Source organism: Vanellus vanellus (assembly GCF_965231255.1).
Source record: "Vanellus vanellus genome assembly, chromosome: 7".
Lineage (NCBI taxonomy): Eukaryota > Metazoa > Chordata > Aves > Charadriiformes > Charadriidae > Vanellus > Vanellus vanellus.
The window spans coordinates 31,896,768-31,920,266 of NC_138912.1; the positions used below are offsets into that span (position 1 = coordinate 31,896,768).

At 39.6% G+C, this 23,499-nt stretch overlaps 1 protein-coding gene across 1 annotated transcript in view; it reads left to right on the plus strand.

Annotated features, from left to right (window-relative positions):
- GRID1 (glutamate ionotropic receptor delta type subunit 1) overlaps positions 1-23,499 on the plus strand; it is a gene marked incomplete at both ends in the record, with an annotated part of 544,988 nt that overhangs the window by 202,412 nt on the left and 319,077 nt on the right. The window contains one exon of the mRNA XM_082486453.1: positions 15,434-15,718. Within this exon, the coding sequence (XP_082342579.1) occupies positions 15,434-15,718 (285 nt within the window). The remainder of the gene's footprint in view (positions 1-15,433; positions 15,719-23,499) is intronic.

The window sequence follows — 23,499 nt, forward strand, 5'->3', positions numbered from 1 at the left end:
TGATGACCAAAGAGTTCTTCACAAATTTGATGGTATTATAAAATTGCAAAGTCATCAAAATAGACTATAAAAGCAAGGTCTTTCAGCGCTTACTTTAAGGAGGGAGAGATGAAAGATGGGAAGACTCTCTGTGGTCCAGGCAAGAAAAGGGGACAGACAAGTCTTCAGTCTGAAGCCATCACGTAAATCTGGATGAGTCATCCAGATGAGACTAATGTGTTGAGGAGACTGGAAATGAGGTGTTGGTATTTTTTACACTGTTTATTGTGTTAGCAGCTGCTTCGAAAGCTATGGTATGTATTGCGACTGTCAGAGATCCTTGAATGAAAAATTATAGCCTAGTGTAGTGCTCATGAAATCGGATCTTTGGGAAAGGGCTATTTTATGTAAATTGGGAAGCTTGGAGAGTGAATAGTAGCCACTGAGTCTGCAGAACCAGCCTACCATGTCTGAGCTCTCAGAAACTGCACTTTGACGATGTGTCTAGAGAGCTAACCTCAGAAGGCAGTGCCTCACTTGTGGAGAGATTTGGGAAACTTTAAAAGCCCCCAGTGCCAATCGTGTAGGTTATTAGAAATCAGACAAGTGAGGTTCTAGAGGGGGAAAAAAAACGCCACCAGGCCTGGGTATTGATTTCCCTCCCTTCCCCCCGTATAGTCAAGTTAGTTCAGGAAAACAACTCCGGTGATTATGAGAAAAGAATAAAAGGTATAAAGAATGTGACAGTTTAGCTCGTGTATATAGCATATGTTCCGAAAGGGTCAATAATTTTATAAAGATGTACAACAAACGAAAAAATCTCAGCAAGTATAACAATCATACAAGGATAAATGAAAAAAAAAACCAAACCCCCGAAACCTTAGCCCTGCAGGGAATCTGACATAGTTATTGTCGGTATGTCCAGGCTCGAAACCTGACATTTTGTTGTCTATGGTCCCTTGCTGTAACTTGATTTTTAGCAGCTCTTGCATTTGAGTGCTGCTCTCACAGAAAAATTCCCTAGTGTTTGGGACAGTGTGGGAATCGTAAGAAGGCTGTAGCTGCTGTGGCTTTCTAACATTTCGCTTCAGATTTCTTTTTTTTTTTTTTTTACTTGGCTTATGACTTGAGCATGTGACTATAATACATATTCTTAAAAAATCTGTATGACCCAACAATTAATGCACAAGGTAAAAGCCTTTAGTGAGAAGCTGGTGACCTATGAAGAAACAAATAAAAATCCTCATTTGTAGTGGTACTTCTGATTGGAAATTCCCTCTTCTAATAAGTCATTTATTCTTTTGTAACTGGTAAAAAGAGAATTTATATGTGAAAGCGGGAGCCTTCTCTGAACTACTTGCTCTCCTCTGTATTTGAGGTGCATCTTTTTGTTTTCTTAAACCAATCCCTCCATGTGCTCCAGGCGGGGAGTTGGAATTTGGTGCTGGCTTCTTTGGTATGAGGTCTATCTTGTCAGTTTAAGTATTTAACTCTCCACACAAGCAGTGGTTACTGCTGTTACAATGCTCTGTAGAAACACAGTCAGGAAGATGCAGTCTTGGAATTCTACTTCGAGTGTTACTTGTCCCATCACATGTGATAATGTCTTAGTAACTGTTCCTTAGCATTGGTTCCTCCGACCATAGCACACTGGTCGCTCCCTTGGTCTGCCAGAGGATTCATTCAGATCCTATGGTAGGAGAACAGGGAAAAATTATTTTGGTTTTAGTCTGGGACTCAGAAAGTTACCTGGAGGTTTTCTATAATGAGATTTTTATGAATGCAAACAAAACAGCCAGTTGGGCTACGTTACTAATAAAGCTTAAGTAGCACCTCATTAGAAGTGTAGTAACATATTTATGCATACATAATGTCATGGGGCTCAAGTTATCCTCTGTTATCCACTTTGACAATTTCTCTGTTGTGCAGTTCCTGAAATCAGATGAAGCTGAAGGAAATGTGTAACAGCTGAGAGCAGAGCCTTTAAGTGAAAAGATCTCTCTCAGTGGAAGGTGGGGTATTTTAATAGCAGATCCTTTTGTGGTTCCTTCTGGATTAGTCAGTTAGGCTCACTTACTGGTGAAACATTTGGCTTTTGGATATCTCTTCCATTGTGCGGTCTGTAGTCTTTTTATAATCTAATGATTAGTTTCATATATATGACTCTATCTTATTTGTCTCAAAGTATTCAATAAAATGTGTAAGCATTGCAATAATTACAGGTCTTTGAAAATATGATGCTTTAGAATAATTTAGTAGTGGCATCAATTGCCTTATCACTACTAAAACATTTTAATTGTCAGTACAGTGTCTTATCCATAGAAACCTGATTACAAGTGGTACTCCGTAATTGTAGTGAAGGTGAAGGAAGAAATTTAGAGGACAGAAAGTTCAAAGGGAAGGTCAGATGGGCTAATCAGTGACGGACACCATTTAAGACGGAATACTAGTGGAATAAAATATTAATACATATTTATTTTTCTTCAGTGAACTACTGTATAAAGGTGATTATTTTTTCCATATGAATTTAATATACCTGTCTCCTACTTCTGGGTCACTTCAGCAAGTAATTTTAAGGCTTATCAAAAAAAAAAAAAATTGCTCTGAATAGCTTACTGAAACTTGAATTACATTAACAGACTCCTTCACAGCTATGATTCAGGTGCTTTGAAAAAACAATAATTCTGTGAGTCCCTAGAACCTGGTCACTAGCTGAACAATGGAGAAAGAAAACTCTTCTTTTAAAATAATATAAAAAAAAATAAAAAAATTGCAGTCACTGCAGTCCTGAGAGAGATCTCCACCGCATCTCTGTGGGATTGTGGCCCTGTGACTGCACTAACCCTCTGAATGACTCTTGATTTGCCTTTCAGTGTAACTTTGAATATTCCACCTTTACAGTAGATGCAGCTGAAAAGGCACTCACCTCTATCTAGCTCCCGGATACCTTGTTAGTTTTCAAATTGGTGTCACTCTTCCCTAGAGTGACTTTCATGTGTAGAGAAACCTTAGGTGCAAGATGTAATTATGCCAATTTTTAAACAATTTTGAATAATATGAGATTAAAGAAATATTCTGCATCTGTGCTGCTATGGGGTAAGCCCGGTTATGCATAGTGTGATATCTGATTATCCACAGAGATGGAGGTTGAGATGGTTAAAAAAAAATAACTAAAAAGTAAAAATAAATAAATAAATAAAATGTGCAGTCCAAAATGGGAGCAACTGTCGAGAGGTCAGGTCTCATTTAAGCATCAAAAGAAGAAACCTGGTCTTCAAGCAGCTTCTGGGTAAGAGGTGCATAAATGTTGAGGCTTTCTGAAAATCCGTCCTGAGGTTCACAGTGGGAACTATCAGGTGTTAAACACATTTGAACAACTGGCTAATTTCATATGTTCAGATGAGAACTCTTGACAATTTGTGGGGTTTGATGTTTTTCCCTGATTTGATTCATGCGGAGCTGAAGGGGTGAGAGAAATTCAGAGTAATATTCCAATAATTTAGAGTAGCTTTATGAGGTGTTTAAAAAGTTGTGTGGTGTCTGAAGTTACTCTAAGGCAACTGCTAAAACAAAAACCGGAGAATGCGGATTTGCAGTATTTTAATGCCACCCGTTTTGTAGGACTTGGATGGTCCTGGGGATTTGAGATCTGTAAGCAAAGCAGTTTCCGTGTAAGGAATACTGGTGCTGAGTGAGGACAGGATCTTTTTCTTAGTACTGAGCAAAAATAATTTTGGCATTCATTATGTGTTTCATGGCTGAGGAGAGAAGAAAGTGTTCCTTTTGAAGTTGATTTTAGAAAATGAAATAGCAGCTTTAGACTGTTGCTAGGCTTGGGATATTTGCATAATCCTTGAATGCAATTGTAAGTATGTGATACATTGCGGAGAACTCTCAATAGATCAACCCCTAAAACTTGTCAATAAATATATGCTATAAATACGTACTGAGTCACAGCTAGATTCCTAAACACTACAAGACTTTCAGCAGTTGGCATAAATAAATGAACGTTGTTTGGATAAGTTAGCTCCTTCACCATGGGTGTGCTTCCCCGGGCTATGTGAATTGATTTCTGGTGTCTCGTCTGCCTCACGTACCATTGCTGTCCGCTTCGCTGGTAGAAGTAACAGCTATTGGAGGGGAGAAGATCCCAGAGAGGATGATAACGATAAGTTTGAGGGCTGTGCGTTTCTTGAGCTGGTGGTTGGAGTATGGAACTTGCTGTCCGTGTGTGAGGTAACGGTAGCTTTTGTGAATTTGCCTTGAGTCTCCGTAACATTTAGCCTTCTCATAATGCAGCAGCCCTTGACGGTATTATATACACCATAGAGCCTCCCTTCTAAGTCTCCTGCTTAATGTTTAGGTCGGAGGACATAGAATGCTGCTTTGGAGTGATGTTTGCAGTCGTTTGAATGTGTTGTTTTCAAGTAGGTGTTTTATGGAGGCCCAATGGCAGATTGGTTGCGGAAAGGAGATCACGTGTCGTCGGTGTTTTGGTTTGCTTAAAATGTCTAGGTGAGTGGGGCGTGCGGTGAGTGGCACGTGCTCCTGATGTGCTGGGGCAACAACAGAAGAGAGAAATCTTTTGTAGTTCAGAAGCGGCGTCGTGATGCTTAGACTGGTGTTCATCCCTCCTTTCAGCATGAGGCACGATACAAAGGAGAACAATTTAAGGGAGGGGAAGGCCCCCCAAAATTGAAGTTTCTATTGGCACTTTTTGTGCATATGTATCACTGCTGCTAATTAGACAGGCACGCAGGGCTAACGTGTTCCTTGCTTGTCAATACTGCTCAGAATCCAAATGAGTTTCTTGGTACTGAAGAACTGGGAGGTTTTATCAGCTTGTCTAGAGTTGCTACGTTTGACTGCTTTTTGTAAATGGCAGGAGAGTGTTTTCCTCTTGTGCGTGCCAGAACTGAGCCTGAGCCACGCTGATGTTAAAATAGTACTCAGCGTATACATGTAAAATAGTCCCAAAGGAGGTGGCAAAGCCAAGCATTCTTGCAGAATGCTGATGAAGGTGTGAAAAAATACTTTTATGCCGTTATGATTTGTAATGAAAGGCAGGTGAAAGAAACAGAGGGTGAGAAAGTGCAGTTGATTCTGTGCTGAAGGGCAAAAGAAAACATAATTATGGAAGAACTTGCAAAGAATGGAAATCAAATTCAGAAAAGCTGTTGTTTACGTCCCTTGAATTATTGAGGTGGTTTGCAGCTAATTCTACCTCAGAACTAGTGTTGAAGGGAGAAAAGAAGAAAAAAAATTCAAAGCTGGTTCAGTTCTACCTAGTGCCTTACAATTGCCATTGTGATTAATGTGTAGCTCTGTAAAACCATGCTCTGTTCAAAATTACCAGAAATGCTTATTCACATTTTAAAACATCGTGCCAAGCTATGATTCTGGGAGAAAACCATTACTAATGGAATTAAATTTGTGGAGAAAACAGAAGTATGGTTATTCTGGAGAATTTCTATGCTGTCAAGGTACTATATAGCTGCTTTAAGGATTTTTTTTTATTATTATTATTAATTCAGGAAAAAATAGGAAACGTTTAAATTCTATGATGTTTCACATCCTTAACTACTCACACTGCCAAACTGTTATCTATTTTTTAAATTTCTTTTATACGTACATTATGCAATCTTTCCTGGTCTGGTCTTCCAAATCCACCTAACTACAAAGCCAATGGCCAACTAAAACTTGATTGGCTCTAAAGCCATTTCTGCTCCCAGAGACTCTTACCTTCTTTGGAGGAGCTAGAGAGAAGTATCAGATCTTCTTGTGAAAACAAGGCCATCTTTTATCTATCACTAACGCTCTCAATTAATGCGCTTCTGTCAGTGGAGTACGTCTTGTACTGATTTCATGGTGGTAGCTTTACCATGCAAAATGTAGCTTGTTCCATGAAGATTAACCCCAAAACCTTACTTAGAAAACAACCGGTGCATTTGTTGACCACTTGATGGCATCACTCGGTTGTATGGAAACAAAACTGCTTTGCCAGTAGAGCAGTTTTACTTGTGTGCTTGGTGTAAGAGGACTGTTCTGGTTTATTTTAGACTATTAAAGACTGAAGAGAGCTATTAATATGCTCCCATAGATTAAACGGAAGCCACAACTCCAATTGTGATAACTGTTTTCCTTTTCTATGGCATATTACTTACCGTTTTGAAGTAATTTCTTTATCTGCATAACCGCAAACAGAAGAGTGGTCTAGACTGTTCCTCTTCCTGCTCCTGGTTATCTTTTCAAGGATGGCAGCTAGTGGTTTAGGGGGTTGATTCTGACACAGTGAATGTCGTCATGCACTGAAAAGCCTTTTTGGTTTGCTTTTCCAGGGCAATTGCTTAAAACCTCCAATTGTCGCAGTCAGTGTGCGTTCTAGGAAAAGGATTTATGCCATTTTGTGTGTTAACTATAGGTCCTATAAAGTAAGTGCGTTGCAGCCTTCATACCGACGCTCGGTGAAAATCAAGGCACAGTGACTGTTATTTAGAAGTAAAGGACAGGTCTGGTAATGTCAGGGGAGCTCTGACAGTTTCTACATGCTGAGAATTGGCCCACAAGACATCAGGTCGTAAAGTATACAGTTGAAACAGAGTTGAAGATCTAAATACTGCTTCTCCTGTGCAGCCAGTGTCAACAAGCAGTAACGAGGCGCCCTGTTAGCGCGCTAAGCAGTGGCACGAAAGGAGATGGATCCAGCTTCTGACCCCGGAAGGAGTAAACAGGCAGTGTGGGCAAAGCAGCACAAGGACGGTGGTATCGCCAGTGTGCCTCTGTTCTGCGAGTAAAGGTTAGCATGTTTCTGGAGGAAAAAAGAGGAAAAATACATAACAAACTCCATTCCTTTTTCTTCCCATCCCCTATTCCTCCTCCTTGTTTAGCTTAGGCTGCTGAACGTTGACAAAACAATAAAAAGGCAGCCCAAGAATGGATGGAGGATCTTTAATAACACTTTTCCTGAACTTTTTTTGGTTAAACATTTTGAAATGTCATGCTTTTCGAGGTGGTTTTAGATGCTGCTTTGTCAGGGATATTCTGATGTACTGATTACATGTCCACTCAAACACACGCACTAATATATGTATGTACTGATTTTCTTGAACGTATGTACTGGCTTTCTGGAATCTTTTCCTCGTAACTGGTGGCCTACTGAAGTAATCATCATTACATTAAAAAATATAAGTGGTGATGCTTGCCTAATTTTTGGATCACAAAGTGCTTTGAGCTGGCCTGCTGAGAATTTTACCTAAGTTGGAGACTGTATGGCTAAAGTCCTATAGCTGGACACTTCAATTTATGATAAGTTTTTCTAAAAGAAAAAAAGGAAATGTTTATCAACTGACTGGCCAGTCTCATTTCTGTTGCTCAGGTTCAGTTGCTAAGAAAAAACACCTAAGATTCTCTTGTGTTTTTTAAGAAAAAAAGAGATAACAAAGGATGGAGAAAATTCAGCAAAAGGCTAAATGGTAATTATTCAGTTTCTCCAATATATTGTCTAGTGTAATGGTTTTGTATGGTAGTTATTAGGAGACTAAGTAGCAAAAAAAAAAAAAACACCCCAAAACACCACCATGGAGGGCTCACAATAATTCCACATTGGCAAATGCCAATTTTCCTTCATAGTTGCACTAAAAGGAAAAATTCAAGCCTACAGCAGGTCAACAATGAGCTTCTCTCATTTTCATGGAGTTACTGGTAGTGTCTCATCCGTTTAGCCACTAATGATCCTGCTACAAGTTGGCTTATGCATTTTTTAGCTTTGGCGCTATAAGCCTGTGATTTTTAGGGACCGTGGCCCCAGGTTTTATTGCTGTTGCCAGTCACTTATTAAAGACCTTACATCATACATATTTACACAATGGAAAGCATTGGCATCTTGTCCAGAGATATGCTGGCAATATGGTGCATGTGAGATTTTGAAGCTCTTCCTGAGCTTGTGAGCTGGCAGAAGAAGGTGCACTTGGCTTCCTGGAAGTGGAGAGAGCCCTGCACTGATTTATTGTGAATTCTTCCTAATGTGGATTTCATGGCTTCAGAAAAAGGAGATAAAGGGAGGTTGGTTTGATGTAAGACTTGAGAAAATAGGGGTTTTGAGGAGGCAAACATTAGAGGTTGCTTTGTCTTTGTATTGGGTACATGGTTCTTTTGTTTTAAGTTTTTATTGTGTTTCTGTGCAGTCCAGCAAGAATGTTATCTATCTGACAAACTCCAGCCATGATCTGTCCTCTTTAGTTCTCAGACTGGATATTTAATTATTTATTGCAAGAGTCTGTGCAGTATTCATCTGTAGTTGTATTTGTGTTTTGAAGGCCAGGCTAGTCAGAGATGCTCTCCACGGCCCTTCTCACAATGCACTATTATACATAGGGAATATTTTTGTGATTTGACATTCTCATTTCTGGTGGAAGACTTGGCATCACATTTGGGCTCTGAATGCTAGCAAGCGGGGCAACACAATTGCTGTCAGGAGCTGTGGTCACATCAAGGACTGTGGGAATTAAGAATGCCTGTATCCTGGTCCCACACGCACAAGAAAAGCTGCTTAAATGAGAAGGGAGGAAATATTTATTGTTCTCCAATGTTATATGCAAAACACATACACCTCTAAGTTGGGGTTGTTAGGGGTTCTGGTTGGTTTGATTTTTGCATCAAGCCACAATGGACTAATTGTGAAATCGCTTTCTTGTTTTAAGGTGCATTTTATTTTGATTGAGGGCCTGTGTAATGGAGTAGGAAATATTCATCTTCGCTACATATAAGGTGATACAGCAGTAAAAGCGCAACATAAAAGATTTTTGCTGTCTACATTTGTTATCTTTTCTCTGTATTAACAGTTACTCTGTGGCAAGCAACTATAGCTTTGTGTAGGGTTTTCATAATAAAAATAATAAATTCTTACTTATTTGAAGAAACATAGCATAAGTATAGAACATAAAGGTAAGTAAAAGCTTACAGAAATGGAACAAAGAAAAATATATTTATTGCTAAGTATCCAAAGGAACAACAACTGCATAGCATGACGTTAGGTCCCAGTGATGCAAATTGATTATGAATTGCCTTTCTCAGTTAATGAAAAGCTGAAGAGTAAGCAAACATCATAAAATGTAAAGTAAGGAAAAAAGTATTCTTTGGGGTTGAGTGAGTGCTTAGATGACTAATTTTGATGTCCTTAATTCACCGATAGTAGGAGTGAATCTTTCTATAGATCGATATTTTTAATAGAAGCATTTTCAGTTATATTAATAGGCTTATTTTGGCTGCCTGATGGACTGGTTTTGCACAAAAGCATTCAAATTTTAAAGGCCATTTGAGGCCTAAAGAGAATTAAAAAGTAGATAGCTAATAGTCTTTTGCCATTTTTCTGTGTGGCTGAATTAGCTGTAGGTTCGTTCCCCAACTTCATAGAAGTTTCTCATGTATTATGGCCAGAAGCATTTGGGTTTTGTTTAGATATATGTGAAAATGCTCACTTCTTCAGCTAAAACCAACATTATACAAAACCGAAGGAATTGTATCATCACCCTCTTGATTTTAAAATATTGCTTGGTGGGCTGCAGTCTTTATCCTTCTATCATCATCCTTTCTACCTCATCTTAGTGCTCCAGACAAACCTCTCGGAAGGACTTTTTCCATTTAATTAAAGAATACCGCTACGGATGCGTTTCCCACAGACTTTACACCTTGATTAAAGATACAGCTTATCAGCTTTCTGAACCGATATATTTTTAGCTCCTAATTCTTCACTATTCTAGTGTTTCACCCAAAACTTTTGTTATGTATATCTGTTTGGATATAAATTGGCTAATGAACCAAATTGCTGATTAAATTTTGTATATGTGAATAACACAATAGCTTCCTTGTGTGCTTATTTGTATATAGCACATGATATTCTGCATCTGCTTGTTAGGCCAGTTGGTAGATTTGCTAACTATGCAATTTCAGCAGAATAAATTATAGGCCTTGATAAGATCATGGAATATTAGGATTTGGGTTCATGAAATAGATCCCCCCCATCTCCAATTTGCTATGTTTTCTGGAATTTGATGTTCTAATGATAAAATGATTTTTTTTTTTTTTTTTCCCTACTGGTTTCAAAGATAAACAATGTGAAAAATTAGTTTTCTGCCAGATTGACTGAGACAGTAGTACGAAGGCAAGCATGAACTCCCTCATCTCATCTCAGCAGGATAGTAGCTTTGAAACCTAGTTACGAACACTTAAGTGCCAACTTTGTTAATCATTTCATTCCAGAGTACTACACCAGAAATATCAGGTATATGCAGTGTGACTGGATTTCCATTGTCTTGCCAGATCTGAAGTTCTCTTCCTTGATTTGAAAATCTTTCTGAGCAAAAAAAGCAGCAACCTCTCAATTTTCAAACAGTGAAGTTTTTTAAAATGCAGATAACTTGTGATTAGGATGATTCTCCATTTGCAGTGCAGTAAAGAGCTCCTTAAGGGTTAGTCAAACTGAAAAAGAATAAAAAAAAAAATCAAGCAAAAAGGAAAAAAATTCAGAGAGGATTTATCAAATATGATCAGATGGTGTCCAAAGTGGGTAGGACCAGCTCTAGTGATACACAGAAGTGAGAGACAGAAAGCCATTGAAGTTTGAAGAGACAGTGTGAATGCCAGTAGGTGGATATATTGTTAGATCAGAAATTACAGTGGCAGCTGGTGTATTGATAATTGTGGAAACAAAGGAACAAGTTTCTACCCTTTTCTGAATAATAGGAAACCGCTGAAAGGGAGACTGGAAGATGGTCATATTGTCATGTTGCCAGGAGCAAGATAACAGTTTCTCTTGGAGTATTTTGATTCCCTGCAGTTTGGAGAGAGAGGGATTTAATTACAGAGAGATCTGAGATAAAGCTCTTAATGCAAATGTCCCTATGAAGATTGTGCCAAATCAGGACTTTGCCATCTGCACCTGTCTTCAGAAATAGAATGGCAATACACAAGGCAATGGCAGAAGAACAAGACCTTAAACATGACTGTAGCGAAGCTGAATCCTTGCATCATCTCAGGTGCTGTGAGGAGTCCCACTGATTAAAAACATCATATGAATAAGGTGCAGTCTGAAAAATAATAGCTGCTCTTCCAGGCTTGAGCATGGTCTTAATGGGATACGACTGAAGTTAGAGACGTAGGTTACAAATGAGAGAAACTTTCGGTGTGCATTGCTATGATGTAAGATTCAAGTTAGACAAATGGATGTTAGAAGATGCCCAAAATATATTAACCTATGTTACTTCTGCCAACTTCATGACAGAGATGGCACAGAGAAGCTAAATGGAAAACAACAAGGGAATAGATGAAGAGAGTAGACAGTGCCTTGTGAAACTCTGTAATGGAAATAACAGTTCAAGATGTAAAATGTCAAGCAGATACGGAAAGGGAAGTTTCTGAAAACAGACTCCAAAAGAATAGGTTAGGAGAGATACTTCACCGAAACAACTAAAAACTGGATTAATCAATAGTTTGGGAAATAAGCTTGAGAGATGGTCTGTTGCTGGAGGCCAACAGTGATGAACAGCTATCATGACGTAATTTAATCTACTGAAATAGGTGAATTATTATTATTCTATAGGCATGGTGATGTTCATGTTTTCATTATGTTAAAGTGCACATTTCCTACTCTGTTTTGTAGGATGATGGTATCTTCTTGAAATGAAGCCTTATGGCGATGAAGGCATTCAGTACAGTAAACTAATAACTATTGCTATTCATATAGGAGTGAAATCTGGAGGCGGGGTTGTTAAATGTTGTGTCTCTATCTGTGGAACAAATACTTTAAAAGCACTACTTCTTGAAACTCATCTATGTAAATATTTCTACAGGATAAATATGAAAGAATCATAGTTATATAACAATATGAAACACTTATACCTACAACTATAGTAATTAAAGGTCACTAAAGGTCTCAGGATGTTTTCATTCCCCTTGCCCTTATGTTAGTAGGTTGTCACGAACCAAGGCACTTCAAATATCTGTATTTCGGCTTTAAGGAAATCAAGATAAGTGTTATGAAATTCATGTGCAGAAATTGCAGGTTCTTTTTGAGTGCTTATGAAGTTGCAACTGACATACAGAATTAGTGGTTTACTCAGTCACATAGTCAGGAATGCTCGATTGTTGCTGAAAATCCTTAGCTGGTATGAAGTAAAACTGAAAATTACACGTCACAAGGTTTTGTATGCAAGAAAGTACAGGCATATGGGGGGAAAGCCTAAAAAAAAAAAGTCACCAAGTTTTCTTCTGGTATTGTGTAATCCTTGAACATTTTCGTGCTAAGTGATTTCAAGATATCTTAAGAGTTAATGAGTTTTTTAATGAATTTGAGTCTGTTATGCAGTTGTTACCCATGTAAAAAGTAATACTTTTTTTCTTTATGTGCTGAAAGCTTATTCTCGCCCTTCAGTGTAACAAGTGTGGAGAGTTTGAACTTCTGGGAATCCATTGTATTTTTATATAGTGAAAGTCTTCTGTTAAAAATATGACACGTTCTGTTTCACGTTCTGTAATTTGACTAAAGAAAGCAATTCAGAAAATCTGAAATCTTTTTTCCTTAGTCATTCCAGTTTTTTATTGCCTGCTGTACTATCTCAAAACAGAGAGGCAAGAGGAGATAACACTTACTGGGTAGCATATGCTTTCAGGCAGGCAGAACATAATCAATTGACAAAATATCACAATGTAGAAGCCTATTGAGTAATTCTTCATTTTAACCCATTGACAAAAAACTACGAAACCGCCTCAACCAAAACAGTCTGTGAGATATTTCAGCTGTGTTCAGTGGGCTGTGCTGGGAGATAAGGGGGCCCGTTTGCTGTGGTCTGTTGTATCTCCGGGTGCTTTGCTGCTAATAAGTGAGCAGCTTTTGATTAGTGTCAACCGCCGAATGAAGTTTTCTCTTGTTATACAACTCGTGATCAGCTCCATATTCCGCAAATAAGTGACTCTCTGAATGCAGCCTCCCATCAGAAAGGGCTTTGTTTTTCCTCTGCTTCGCAAGTAAATTGTTCCTTCTTGCAGACCTGTGTGGCTGGCTTCTCTCGCCCTCGGTGACAGCAAAGCTCGCTGCTTGGTGATCTCTGCAGGGGTTTATAGCTCAGTTCTGCTGTTCTCTCCCTCTGTTCCCGCTTCTCTGTTCCGTCCCCTACTGTGACTAAATAAATTACCTGTATGACATGTTCAGTTTTCTCTGGCAAGAAGCCTGGGAAATCAAATCTGTTCCCGAACCTGGGTCTCCCATTTGGCAAGTGTAATGCCTCCCTGCTGTTAAATCAGGTCAGCTCTCAGGAAAAACAAAGAACGATTTCATATAACTATAATCAACACAGAGTAAATTTAGATAATGCAGCTGACATATGCTTATTGTAAAGACCATCAAGGAAATAATTTTAAAAGCACTTCATCTTTTTCTGTTGCATTAGGATACATGTTGAATATTCTGTGTATATAGGAGATCAGACAGTTTCTTTCTGTTATCCCATATCAAAGCAAAACATATTTATTTTCTGGCTGGTCTATGAAGATATTTGGTGAAATGGTTTACTGGTCGCATTAGAAACAGTATTATGTATTTAATTACCGTGGCTTTATGTAATTAATATTGATAATTAACAGTTAATTGCTCTTAATTATTCAAAACCTGACCAGTCCCTTTGACTTTTTGGCCTCTGAAAGTGGAGATATACTTAAAAGCGTTTAGAGGAAGAAAAATAAATCCTTTTAATACATCACATTCACTCTTCTACCCTTCCGCTCAGTCCGTTTCCACCGGCGGTCAGTAAGAGGGTGGCAGCGTGTCTCTCCCGCGTGCCCCGGCAGTCCCGCGGCTCGTGCCACCCGCGGGTAGCCCGCTCTCTCGCCTGCTGCCGAGGCACTCACTTTGTAGAGGGGAAGTGCCAGCGCGGGCAGCCTCCCCTCTCCCGCTGGAAGCCAAATTTCCTGCTGGGCTGCTCTGCGTGGCCCAGAGGGGCTCTGTACTGCACCCCGGAGACTCTGTCGTTTATCCAGCGTCAGCAAGCTTGGGCAGGCTGCAGCTGGGCTGTGGAGCATCTCTGGGCGCCTCCTGTCTGGCTTTTTATGGCGGGCCTCTCCTGGGGAAGCAGGGTGGCTGGTTCCCTTTGGGCAGGCCCTGCTTCTGCAGCTGGTTGCTCGGGGACTGAAACAGTTACTGAACCCCTGAGCTCGCCCCCAGCCTTCCTCAAAGGAGGAGAGGGGTAGGAAGTGCCAAGTGCCCCTGGGGGGCTGGTGCAGCGCTCCCCTATGAGGAATCAATTCTAGGATTCTATTGTCAGGGGAGGTTTAGATTGAATATTAGGAAACACTTTTCACTGAAAGGGTTATTAAATATTGGAATAGGCTGCCCAGGGAGGTGGTGGGTTCACCATCCCTGGAGGTGTTTAAAAAAAACGGTAGATGTGGTACTTAGGGACATGGTTTAGAGGTGGTTTTTGTCAGGGCAGGTTAATGGTTGGACTTGATGATCCTAAAGGTCCCTTCCAACCTCAGCGATTCTATGAGTCTATGACTGGCTGTGCAGAGCTCCCAGGGACATTGTTCAAGGGGGTTAGTAAAAATGGGCATCAGTGGCTGCCTTATAGTCTTACATGGTCTTACCACTGCCACTGATCAAATAGCTGCTGAGTGACAGCTGGGGGCCTTGGCTGGAAATGTTTTCCAACCCTGGCTGAATATTAGGTTCTTACCTGGAGGAGTCCCGGGAAGAGGGAGCTGTGCGAGAGGCTGCCCAGGGCTGTCCTGCCTGCATGGCCTGTGTTTCAAACTCACCTAACGCTTCATTCTCAAAAGCAGATGGGCTCAAGTGTATATGCTGTGTTTTTTAAATGGTACATGCTTTTCCAGCTCTTTTAAAAGACAGCTATAGTGTTGTTAATAATTTAGCTATTCACGAGTTGCCTTTGTTCTAACGAGTGCCTTTGTTTCTTCGTTGCTCTGAGACATACAGTGAATGTTTTTCATCAATTTAAAAATCCTTTGAAACTGTTGTGTAAGACAAATCCTTGAAACTGCGATTGCTCTTTCTTGTCCAAAATCTTCATCCAATGTGCACAACAAACATTAAGAGGTGAAAGAAATGAAGCGGGTTTTAAAAGGAGGGAGTTAAGTTCCCTTTGCCGCCAAGAATGACCTGAAGTAAGGGTCATAATCTCCATCCCCATCAGCTCCTGTTTGAAGAAATGGCAGTAGTAATGTTATCTGTCCTCAACTTTGTCTTGTGCGTACAGATTGCAGATACTGCCTCCTGCTGTAAAGGTACAGGACCTGTCTCTGAAAGGCTTCAGCTGGTACTGTGATAGAAATCACAGCTCTGTCAATGGCAAGGGCAAAGCCTGTCTCGTTTCCTTCTTAGCATCCAGGCTGGTCAAAGGAATTGTTGAGCTTGTTCTAACCCTGCTTTATTTCTTGTCTTCTCCAGCCTGCGACCTGATGACCCTGGGGATCTTAGCCTTAGTGACGTCCACTGGTTGTGCCTCGGCCAACGCCCTGCAGTCCCTGACGGATGCCATGCACATCCCACACCTTTTTGTCCAGCGCAACACGGGAGGCTCCCCGCGCACAGCCTGCCACCTGAACCCCAGCCTGGAGGAGGAGGAGTACACGCTGGCTGCCCGGCCGCCAGTCCGCCTCAACGATGTTATGCTGAAACTGGTCACTGAGCTGCGGTGGCAGAAATTCATAGTGTTTTATGACAGTGATTATGGTAAGTAAAATGGAGAATTTCAGACACTATTAAATTTATTTCTTTTCAGTGGGAAATGGAGAGGAAAATATAAAGGGAGGGATGGAATATAACTTGCCAGGTTCTTCCTTGACAAAGGGGAAAGTGTTTTGAGTGGATGCAGGCCTTCGGTTTGAAGGAAAGGTTGCTGTGAAAACTAGTTCTCAGACAAGCAGTAAAGTTGCTTAGCAACACCTACCAAGACAGCCAAAGTTTGAATCATCTCACACTTTTTCGGTAAAATATTAATAAAGTGTTGACATTGATTGGCAGGGGTCACGTAGCTGTGCAAGGAAGTTCAACACGGCCTCTACCCATTCCCAGAAAACACTTTCTATCAAAGCTGAGTACTGTTCTCTTTAAAAAATAATTTTCACAATAACTATTAACGTTTCTTTTTTCACATGCTTCCTCACACTATTTTCCATTTGGACTAAATTTCACAGTGATATACTGCCTGGCATTAACCCGAAACATAGAGTTAGCATTTTCACTACATCTGATGCATTTCCTTCAGCGAAATTTTTACTTTGGGCTGAAACTTGAGGAAAAAGAGTCTCTGCCCAAGCAAATTTAGTACCTTAGGATGGGTGTAAAGAAGCAATGAAAAAAATAAATCTCTCTTTGTGCCAAGCTCTCAGAGTGAAAGGAAACTGTGTGCATATTTATTTTTATTTCCCCCCCCCCCCCCCCCTCTGCTCAACTGATAACAATGCTTTTCTATATGTTTAACTCGTGGTATTTTCAGCACTCTCATCTTAGGATATAGGATCTGTAATGGATATAGGATCTGTAATGGAGAAAATAAATCTTCTATAGTAAGTTTTAAAACTCTGGAAACACTTTTTGGTTTAAAATGTGATGTGTATGCTTTTCTTGTGGTGATGTACTATGAACAGAATACAAAGAAAGCAAATCAAGGTTAAATTGCGGTTGGAAAAATAATCAAAAAATAATCTTGCGTGTATCTGTGCATATAGTTTAGATTTTATAGAGTCTTCCACAATTGCAAAACAGATCTTTACTTGCATTATCTCTATATAATGACAGATTTTCAATGGTGAATCAGAGAGAAATTACATCTTTGGTTTTGAAGCTGGGCTACTGTTTGTTTAAAACAAACAAACAGAACAGCAACAACAGCAGCAACAAAAAAAAAGACTAATGAGCGCGTCCTGAGCTCAAATGAGTTCTGAAAGTCTTGGGTGCAGCTTTCTGTTCTGAGTTGTCAGAGATGCCACTTGGTGTTTCTTCAACAGGCAGATTGAAGATGATGAGGGTGGTTTTAAGTGGGAAATCAACTGAGGCTGTGACATCCTTTTAATTATATAGAGTTATTTTAAGTATGAGAAGGCTGCCATGTTACTTGTAGAGTTAATCTGTAGACTCAAAAATCTAGCAATCCAGCAAATAAACTGCCATGTAACTACTGTCCTGTGTAACGCTTGACCAGTGAATGCTTTGAAAGCGAAAACCACAATGTATGAGGTAGGTGTTCTTTTGGTGGCCTTCTGGTAGCAATGAGAAAGGATTGGTCTTAAAATGTTAGAATTATTCTAACAGTTATTTCCAAGGATGGAAAAAAAAACTTAAAGATATCTTACAAACATCCTTTTATAGTTACTCATGTTTTTCTTCTGCTGATTTGTAGCTTTAACCTCCCAAAACTGCTTGAATCAGGGATATTTCAACCTGAGTGAATCCTGGCTCTGATAACACCCCAGATGCTCTACGTAGAAACTGCTGTCACCCATTTTCCCTGGTAGCAAACCTGGTTACTGAACTATGGTATCACTTATTCCAGTAGTATATAACCTGTGTTTCTTTGCCTCTTTCTGCAAAGGGTTAATATCTCAGTACCAAGTCCTGAAACCCTTAATTCACATGCTCCGTAAATTCAGTTATGATCAAATTTATCTTTTCCATTTATCACAAGATGACCTTCATTCTGTACCAGTCAGACAGACACTAAAAGGGGGTGGAAAATTGCCACAGGCGTTCCGCTTCTTCCAGTGGAAAGCGTGTTGTATACTGCAGCTGCCCATGCGCTGTTTCCTCTCCTCTTCCTCTCGGATGTGACAACCATCTTATATTAATTCCACTAGAAAGATTTTTTTCATAAGAATCTTGCGAGTTTCCATAAAGAAGCCAACTGGCCCTTGCCAGCTCTGGACAGGCACTGGTGAATAGGGGATAAATAACCCAGTTCCCAGGCTACTGCACGCTGAGCTCAAGAACAGCAGCCTGGCTCCCAGGGCATGCCCGTTGCCCTCGTTAGTGAGCTGCAGCAGAGCCGTGCTTAGGCATCTCTGGCAACACTTCCCCACTCAACGTGCAGGAGTTGACTGCTGACCACGAGGAGGGAGGTCACTTGAAGAACGTGTTTATGATTACGGAGAGTTTCACGCACCGGGCTTCTGTGGCTTACTGTAATCAGTGGTCTTTCTCTACCTGCTCTCTAGAAGTTATGCTACCCCCTTGAGTAATGTTTTAATTTGTCTATCTGCTGATGTCTAAAAACCAGCCAATTCCTTGGCGTCCTCCTTGTGGAAACGGGCAGGTTTTCTAAAGACAAAATAACATTGCACAATTTAAACAAGTCCCATGTTTATAGTAACGCTGTGCTATATTGGAGACGAAAATTATTTACCTCATTAATTACTTGTCCCTTATCAGATGTACATTTTGGGTTATAATTTCTGCACTGGCTAAATTAAGGAAAAGTAACCGACTTGGCAATTAGAAATACGGAGTAATCGCTGAACAGCCTAACAGGCCCCCTTAATATTGTTGTGCTTATGATACAAGGTGCCTTGTTTTACACTGAAGCTACAGATAAAAATCTGTATGCACAACTTCAGTGACATAGTACGGTTCTTTCCAGTAAAATGCCTTAAATTCCCTAATAAGAAATTGAGAGATTTCACAGGAATGTGTGGAAGTTTTAAAGAAAAACATTGCTAAATGGAAATGGTAAAAGCAAGGCACAAACTATTATTCCACCTAACCTGAAGCCAGCTTTTAGATTTTGTCACTTGTGGTGAAGGAATGGATAATAGCAAGAAACGAGTAATAGTTTGGTTCTGGAGAAGTGACCTTTCAAAGACCTCAGACTTTACAGTTGCAGCATTCAAACTCTTCTTGATGATGCGTGTTCTCCTACTGAGCAGTACCAATGGGGGAAAGGTCAGTTGATACATTATCTGTGCAGTTTTCCTGTATTTGTATAAGAAAAGATAAGGGTTCGTATAGACACTGCATTATCACAACTCGGCCCTTGTTTTTCTTCTTCTCTCATGTATGGTTTGTGCATCATTTCAGAAGGTGCAAGGAAATCTGCTCCCCGTTGATCATAATGGGAGCTTTGTGCTGATGAGACTGCTGCTTGACATGAAAATGATGGCTATATGCACTGTAGCGATTCCAGTTAGCCATAGCTAAGGTGACAAGTCTCCTCTCTTGCTGATGTGTGGAAGAACTGTTGGAGCTTAGGGCCAGAATGAGACAGTCTCAGCCCCCTCTCTGTCCCTGCTATTCTTTGCCATGTCAGCTTGGGAAGGGTTTCTAGCCCCTGTATTCTTCCCTTTCCCATCTCTGAAATGGAGAGAAAAACTCTTCCCAGTGTGACTGAACTGGTTTTTGAAATGTCTTCAGAAATTCTTTAGGCAACAGAATTAAGTGGCGCATTCAGGAATAAGGTAACTCCACTAAGATCTCAAGGGACCAGGGTCATGTTAAATGCATTATTTTACTTAAAATGCTGCCTCATGGTATTTTACATTAATTTTCTGGGGGGAAAAAAAAATTTTTGACCCGAAGTTTGTCAGTGGCTGTCAGATGGTACTCTGTGGAACTAGGTCTACCCACCTGTTAAAGAACCTGGAAGAGAAGTCAGATTTGCTGTGTTATCCTAGAAAGCTTCAGCTGCGCTGCTGTGTTTTGAATTGGTTTATTTTCTTTTTTTTTCTCTACAGGAGAGCTTTAATACCTCTACATAGATTGTATCAGTGTGTAAAGGCCTGCTGGGAAGTTTAATATTTTATTTTGCTGACCTCCTGGATGTAGAAGCGTCAGTAATCAAATTTTCTGACATACAAGTTGGTCGCGTGGCAAGTTTCATAAAGAATCTTACCAAGCTCTAAAATGACTATAGGTTAAAAGCAGCGGGTGCTGCCCGCAGTCAGATGAGGTTGGGTAATAAAGAGTTGAAAGTGTGCTTCCAGGGTGAGCAAATAAAAAGATATGTGGTAAGAGCGAGGATTTGAGAAGGATTTTTGGAAGCTGGATGTGAAAATGAAAACAATGAGGAACACCAAGTCATTTCTGAAGAGACGTGAGTAATGGCTATGTTTTCACTAGACTAATCTTACTGTTGAAAAACACGTTGTTGCTGTGGTTATATCAAGTCTCTCTGCTTTCCTGCATGCATGTGCACATACCCATGTTACAAAATGTAAGACAAAACAGGTTTTCTTAATGACTCCGTTTTGTTAATGAAAAAGGTGTTACACCTGTGAAAGGGAGCTGTAATTTGTTCTTAATTTTTGGTGTCAATAAGTGAGTGTAGTCTGATTAAGAAAAGAGTTGTACAAAAGTTTTACAGAAGAAGAAACTTTTGAAGAATTTTTGACTTTTCAAATCCATCTATGGAGCTTTGTTCCTATGGGGAAAAAACAAACCCACAATTTATTAATTTAGAAATTATTTTCAAATTATTTTTTTTAAAGATTAGAGATTATTTTGTTTCATTCCGATCACTGATGCCACACTAATTTTGAATGCTTCCTGATGAATCTTGCTATGTAGAAAGAACTTTTTTTTCAGTGTGGTGAGTTTCCTGGGAAGTTTTGTTCCCTACAGCAATTACATGGTAGTTTTATTTGAGTCCTACCTGCCAATGGGCTCACCCTTTATTGGAATTTACAGGAATTATGCTATCAATAGTTTTACAACTAGCTATTGATTCTGGAATGGTCTCTCCTTTGTCAAGGTCCCTTTGTGCAGGCCACTACTCTTGCAATTATTTAATATGTAATAGTTATTATTATTTAATAGTCATGAAAATAAAATTATTTAATAGTAATGAAAATCAAGAAATGCATGCTTTCACACAATCCACGTGTAACACTACAAATCAGTTGCGATTGTGAAGTTTTGGCTGTCACAACAGAAGCAAAGTAGAGCATTTGCACATAAGCTACTTTCAAATGACCTGCTTTACTTTGTCCTTAAGATTGCTTTTATTCTTGTCAGTTATAACTTATCTCCTGTTTCCTGCATCATTATCTCAGCTGCCAGACAACCCCTTCGACATCGCTAGGGCTGCCGTATTTCTCTACAGGCTTTTCCAGTGAGTGTGCCTTGTTTAATGCAAATACAGGGAATCTGGCACTTAAGAAGTGTTGAACCAACCGCACACGCGCTGGTATGTGCCAGGTCAGCAAATCTGGCACTACCAGAAAGCGTTACACTTTTTCTACATGTGCTGTGTGGTTCAGTTTACACGTGGGTTTTTTTTTTTCAGTTGGTCGGAGCATCCCAGCTGGAACTGTCGCACAGAAGTTTGAACTGGGATTGCTGTGTTGGATTAGTAAAATGTATAGACTTTAGGCAGCTAGCCACAGAGAAAAGCAACTTCTTTGTGGTCCTCAATCTGCAACAGCAATGACTTAGGGAGGGAATCCTTGGACATCTCTGTTGGTGCTGCTGTATAAGATGATAAAGGGAGGAATAGATTGAGCCTCAGCACCTTTTCATCCAACAAGGAACAGAATCCTCTGAGCATTTATTCTACACAAATTCTGCACCATCTAGTTATTAATGGATAACCAGGGGTACTAGGTGTCTAGATTCCAGACAAATGTAAAATCTTCAATTTCTACCTGGAAAAAAATGAAAGCTTTCCTGTGGAAAGAGTGTGTCTTGTAACATAATGTATAATCATCATTGCTGCTGCAGAGAATGCCAGGAAAGAAAGAATTCAGCCAAGTTCTCTGAGTCCCATGGGGAGTTTGTGATGCCATAGGGTAGAGGGAAAAAACCCTGACCTTCTGACTTTTACATTGAATTTGATCTGGAAGCTATTGAAGAAATGGCATTGTGCGTTCCCATATTTATCCTTGAATCACTTTTCTGACTATAGCAGCACTTAAAGTAATTGGCCTACTTAAATTAAGCATGGATTTTTGTCATTTTTGATAGTATTTTTTTATTTAGTAATGCATCACAGTATATAACACTAAATGTAATTAAAGAAAGTCAATTTCACTTCAAATTATTACTTATAAATTAATTTTAGTACTTTGATTTTTAAGGTCTATGAGTAAGTGTGCTAAGACTTCCCCCTCTTCATCGCCCCCGCCTAATTCCTAGCAGGGTATGGGAGTGGTGAACAGAGGTTGTTTCCCATAAAAGCTATTCACTAAATACTTTCGGGGCAATGCCTGATGGTGATATACAAGTGATCTTTAAGTTATGGGTAAAGCCTTTGTTCTGAATAAGTGCTATCATGGCCTAACTGGAAGTTCAATGGTAGTAAAAGCCAGTCAGCGATCTTCAGACAAACAGTTTGGGCAGTTTCAGGCAACTTGTCTTGTAGATAAATTCAAGGCAAGTTAAGGAAATAATTTCGACCTTTCAAATAGTTTGAAAATGTGTTGCAAAAAGAAGATGCAAGTTCTTTTCAAAAACTAAAAATGTTGTGGAGTGGCACTTTGAAAACAGGAGGCTTGCGCTCTTTATTCAAAATAGTTATGTTTAAAATCAGTTTGTATTTTAAAAGTCTTGAAGTATGTTTCTGGGGGGAAAGCTCATGAAACAATTAAATGAAAGGCTTTATTAAAAGCAGCTTTCCACCAGTTTTTCAGTTCAGTCATCTAGTCAAAAAGTGATGATTAATCTAGTCCTGAAGGCACTTATTGTGCATTCTTTACTGTCTCTTTTTCAACTCATTGTAACAGTCTCCAGGCTCAACTTCGCAGAAGCTAGTGGCCGTTGGTGACTCTGTTTTTTCCCCTTTATATTCTGAAACAGAGAAATGTTTCATAATACAGCACACACTGTCTAAAGAAAGTGCAAAGTTCAGCAGCCTGGAACTGGAGGGTGCAAATTAATTCAGTCTGAACAGAGAGGTCTTTGAAAATTGTAGATGTCCTCTGCAGAAGGTCCTAAGTTCTTGGACTTTCTTTCCCTGACTGATGGTAGTTTGAATGTCTTGTGTTTGTTTTTTTTTTTTTTTTTTTTTTTTTTCTTCAAGCCTTGGCATGAGGCTAAACTGTTTGTTCAGGCGCGTGCAAATGCCAAGGAGAAATGCAAGGATGATTTAGTGTACTTGAGCAGGGAATCTGAGTATCTAATTCCAGAAGGGAACCTCTTCCCATTTGTTAGGGAATGAATGTTTATACATCCATTTAGAAATTGTTTGGTAAACGCAAAGCTGGAAATTGAACAGCAGAAGGATAGAAGTCTCTCCTGGATGTTGGTAGGGCTTCAGGCAGTAACTTATTGTTCTGAGAAAATATATTCACATATCTCAATGTGCAGTTAACTATGTGTAAGTTCCCAGTCTCGATTGTCTTTCATGGAAAGTGCTAGGGGAGAGGGAGAGAATACATATATATATATATACACACACACATTTTTGTGTGGATTTCAAAGTGGTGTAGGAGTGTGTATTTACATACACATGTGGGAACGTTTGTGTGTAAACGTATATATGAGTTCATATACGGAAGCAAGGGAATGTATTTCCTTTGCTCCCTTCC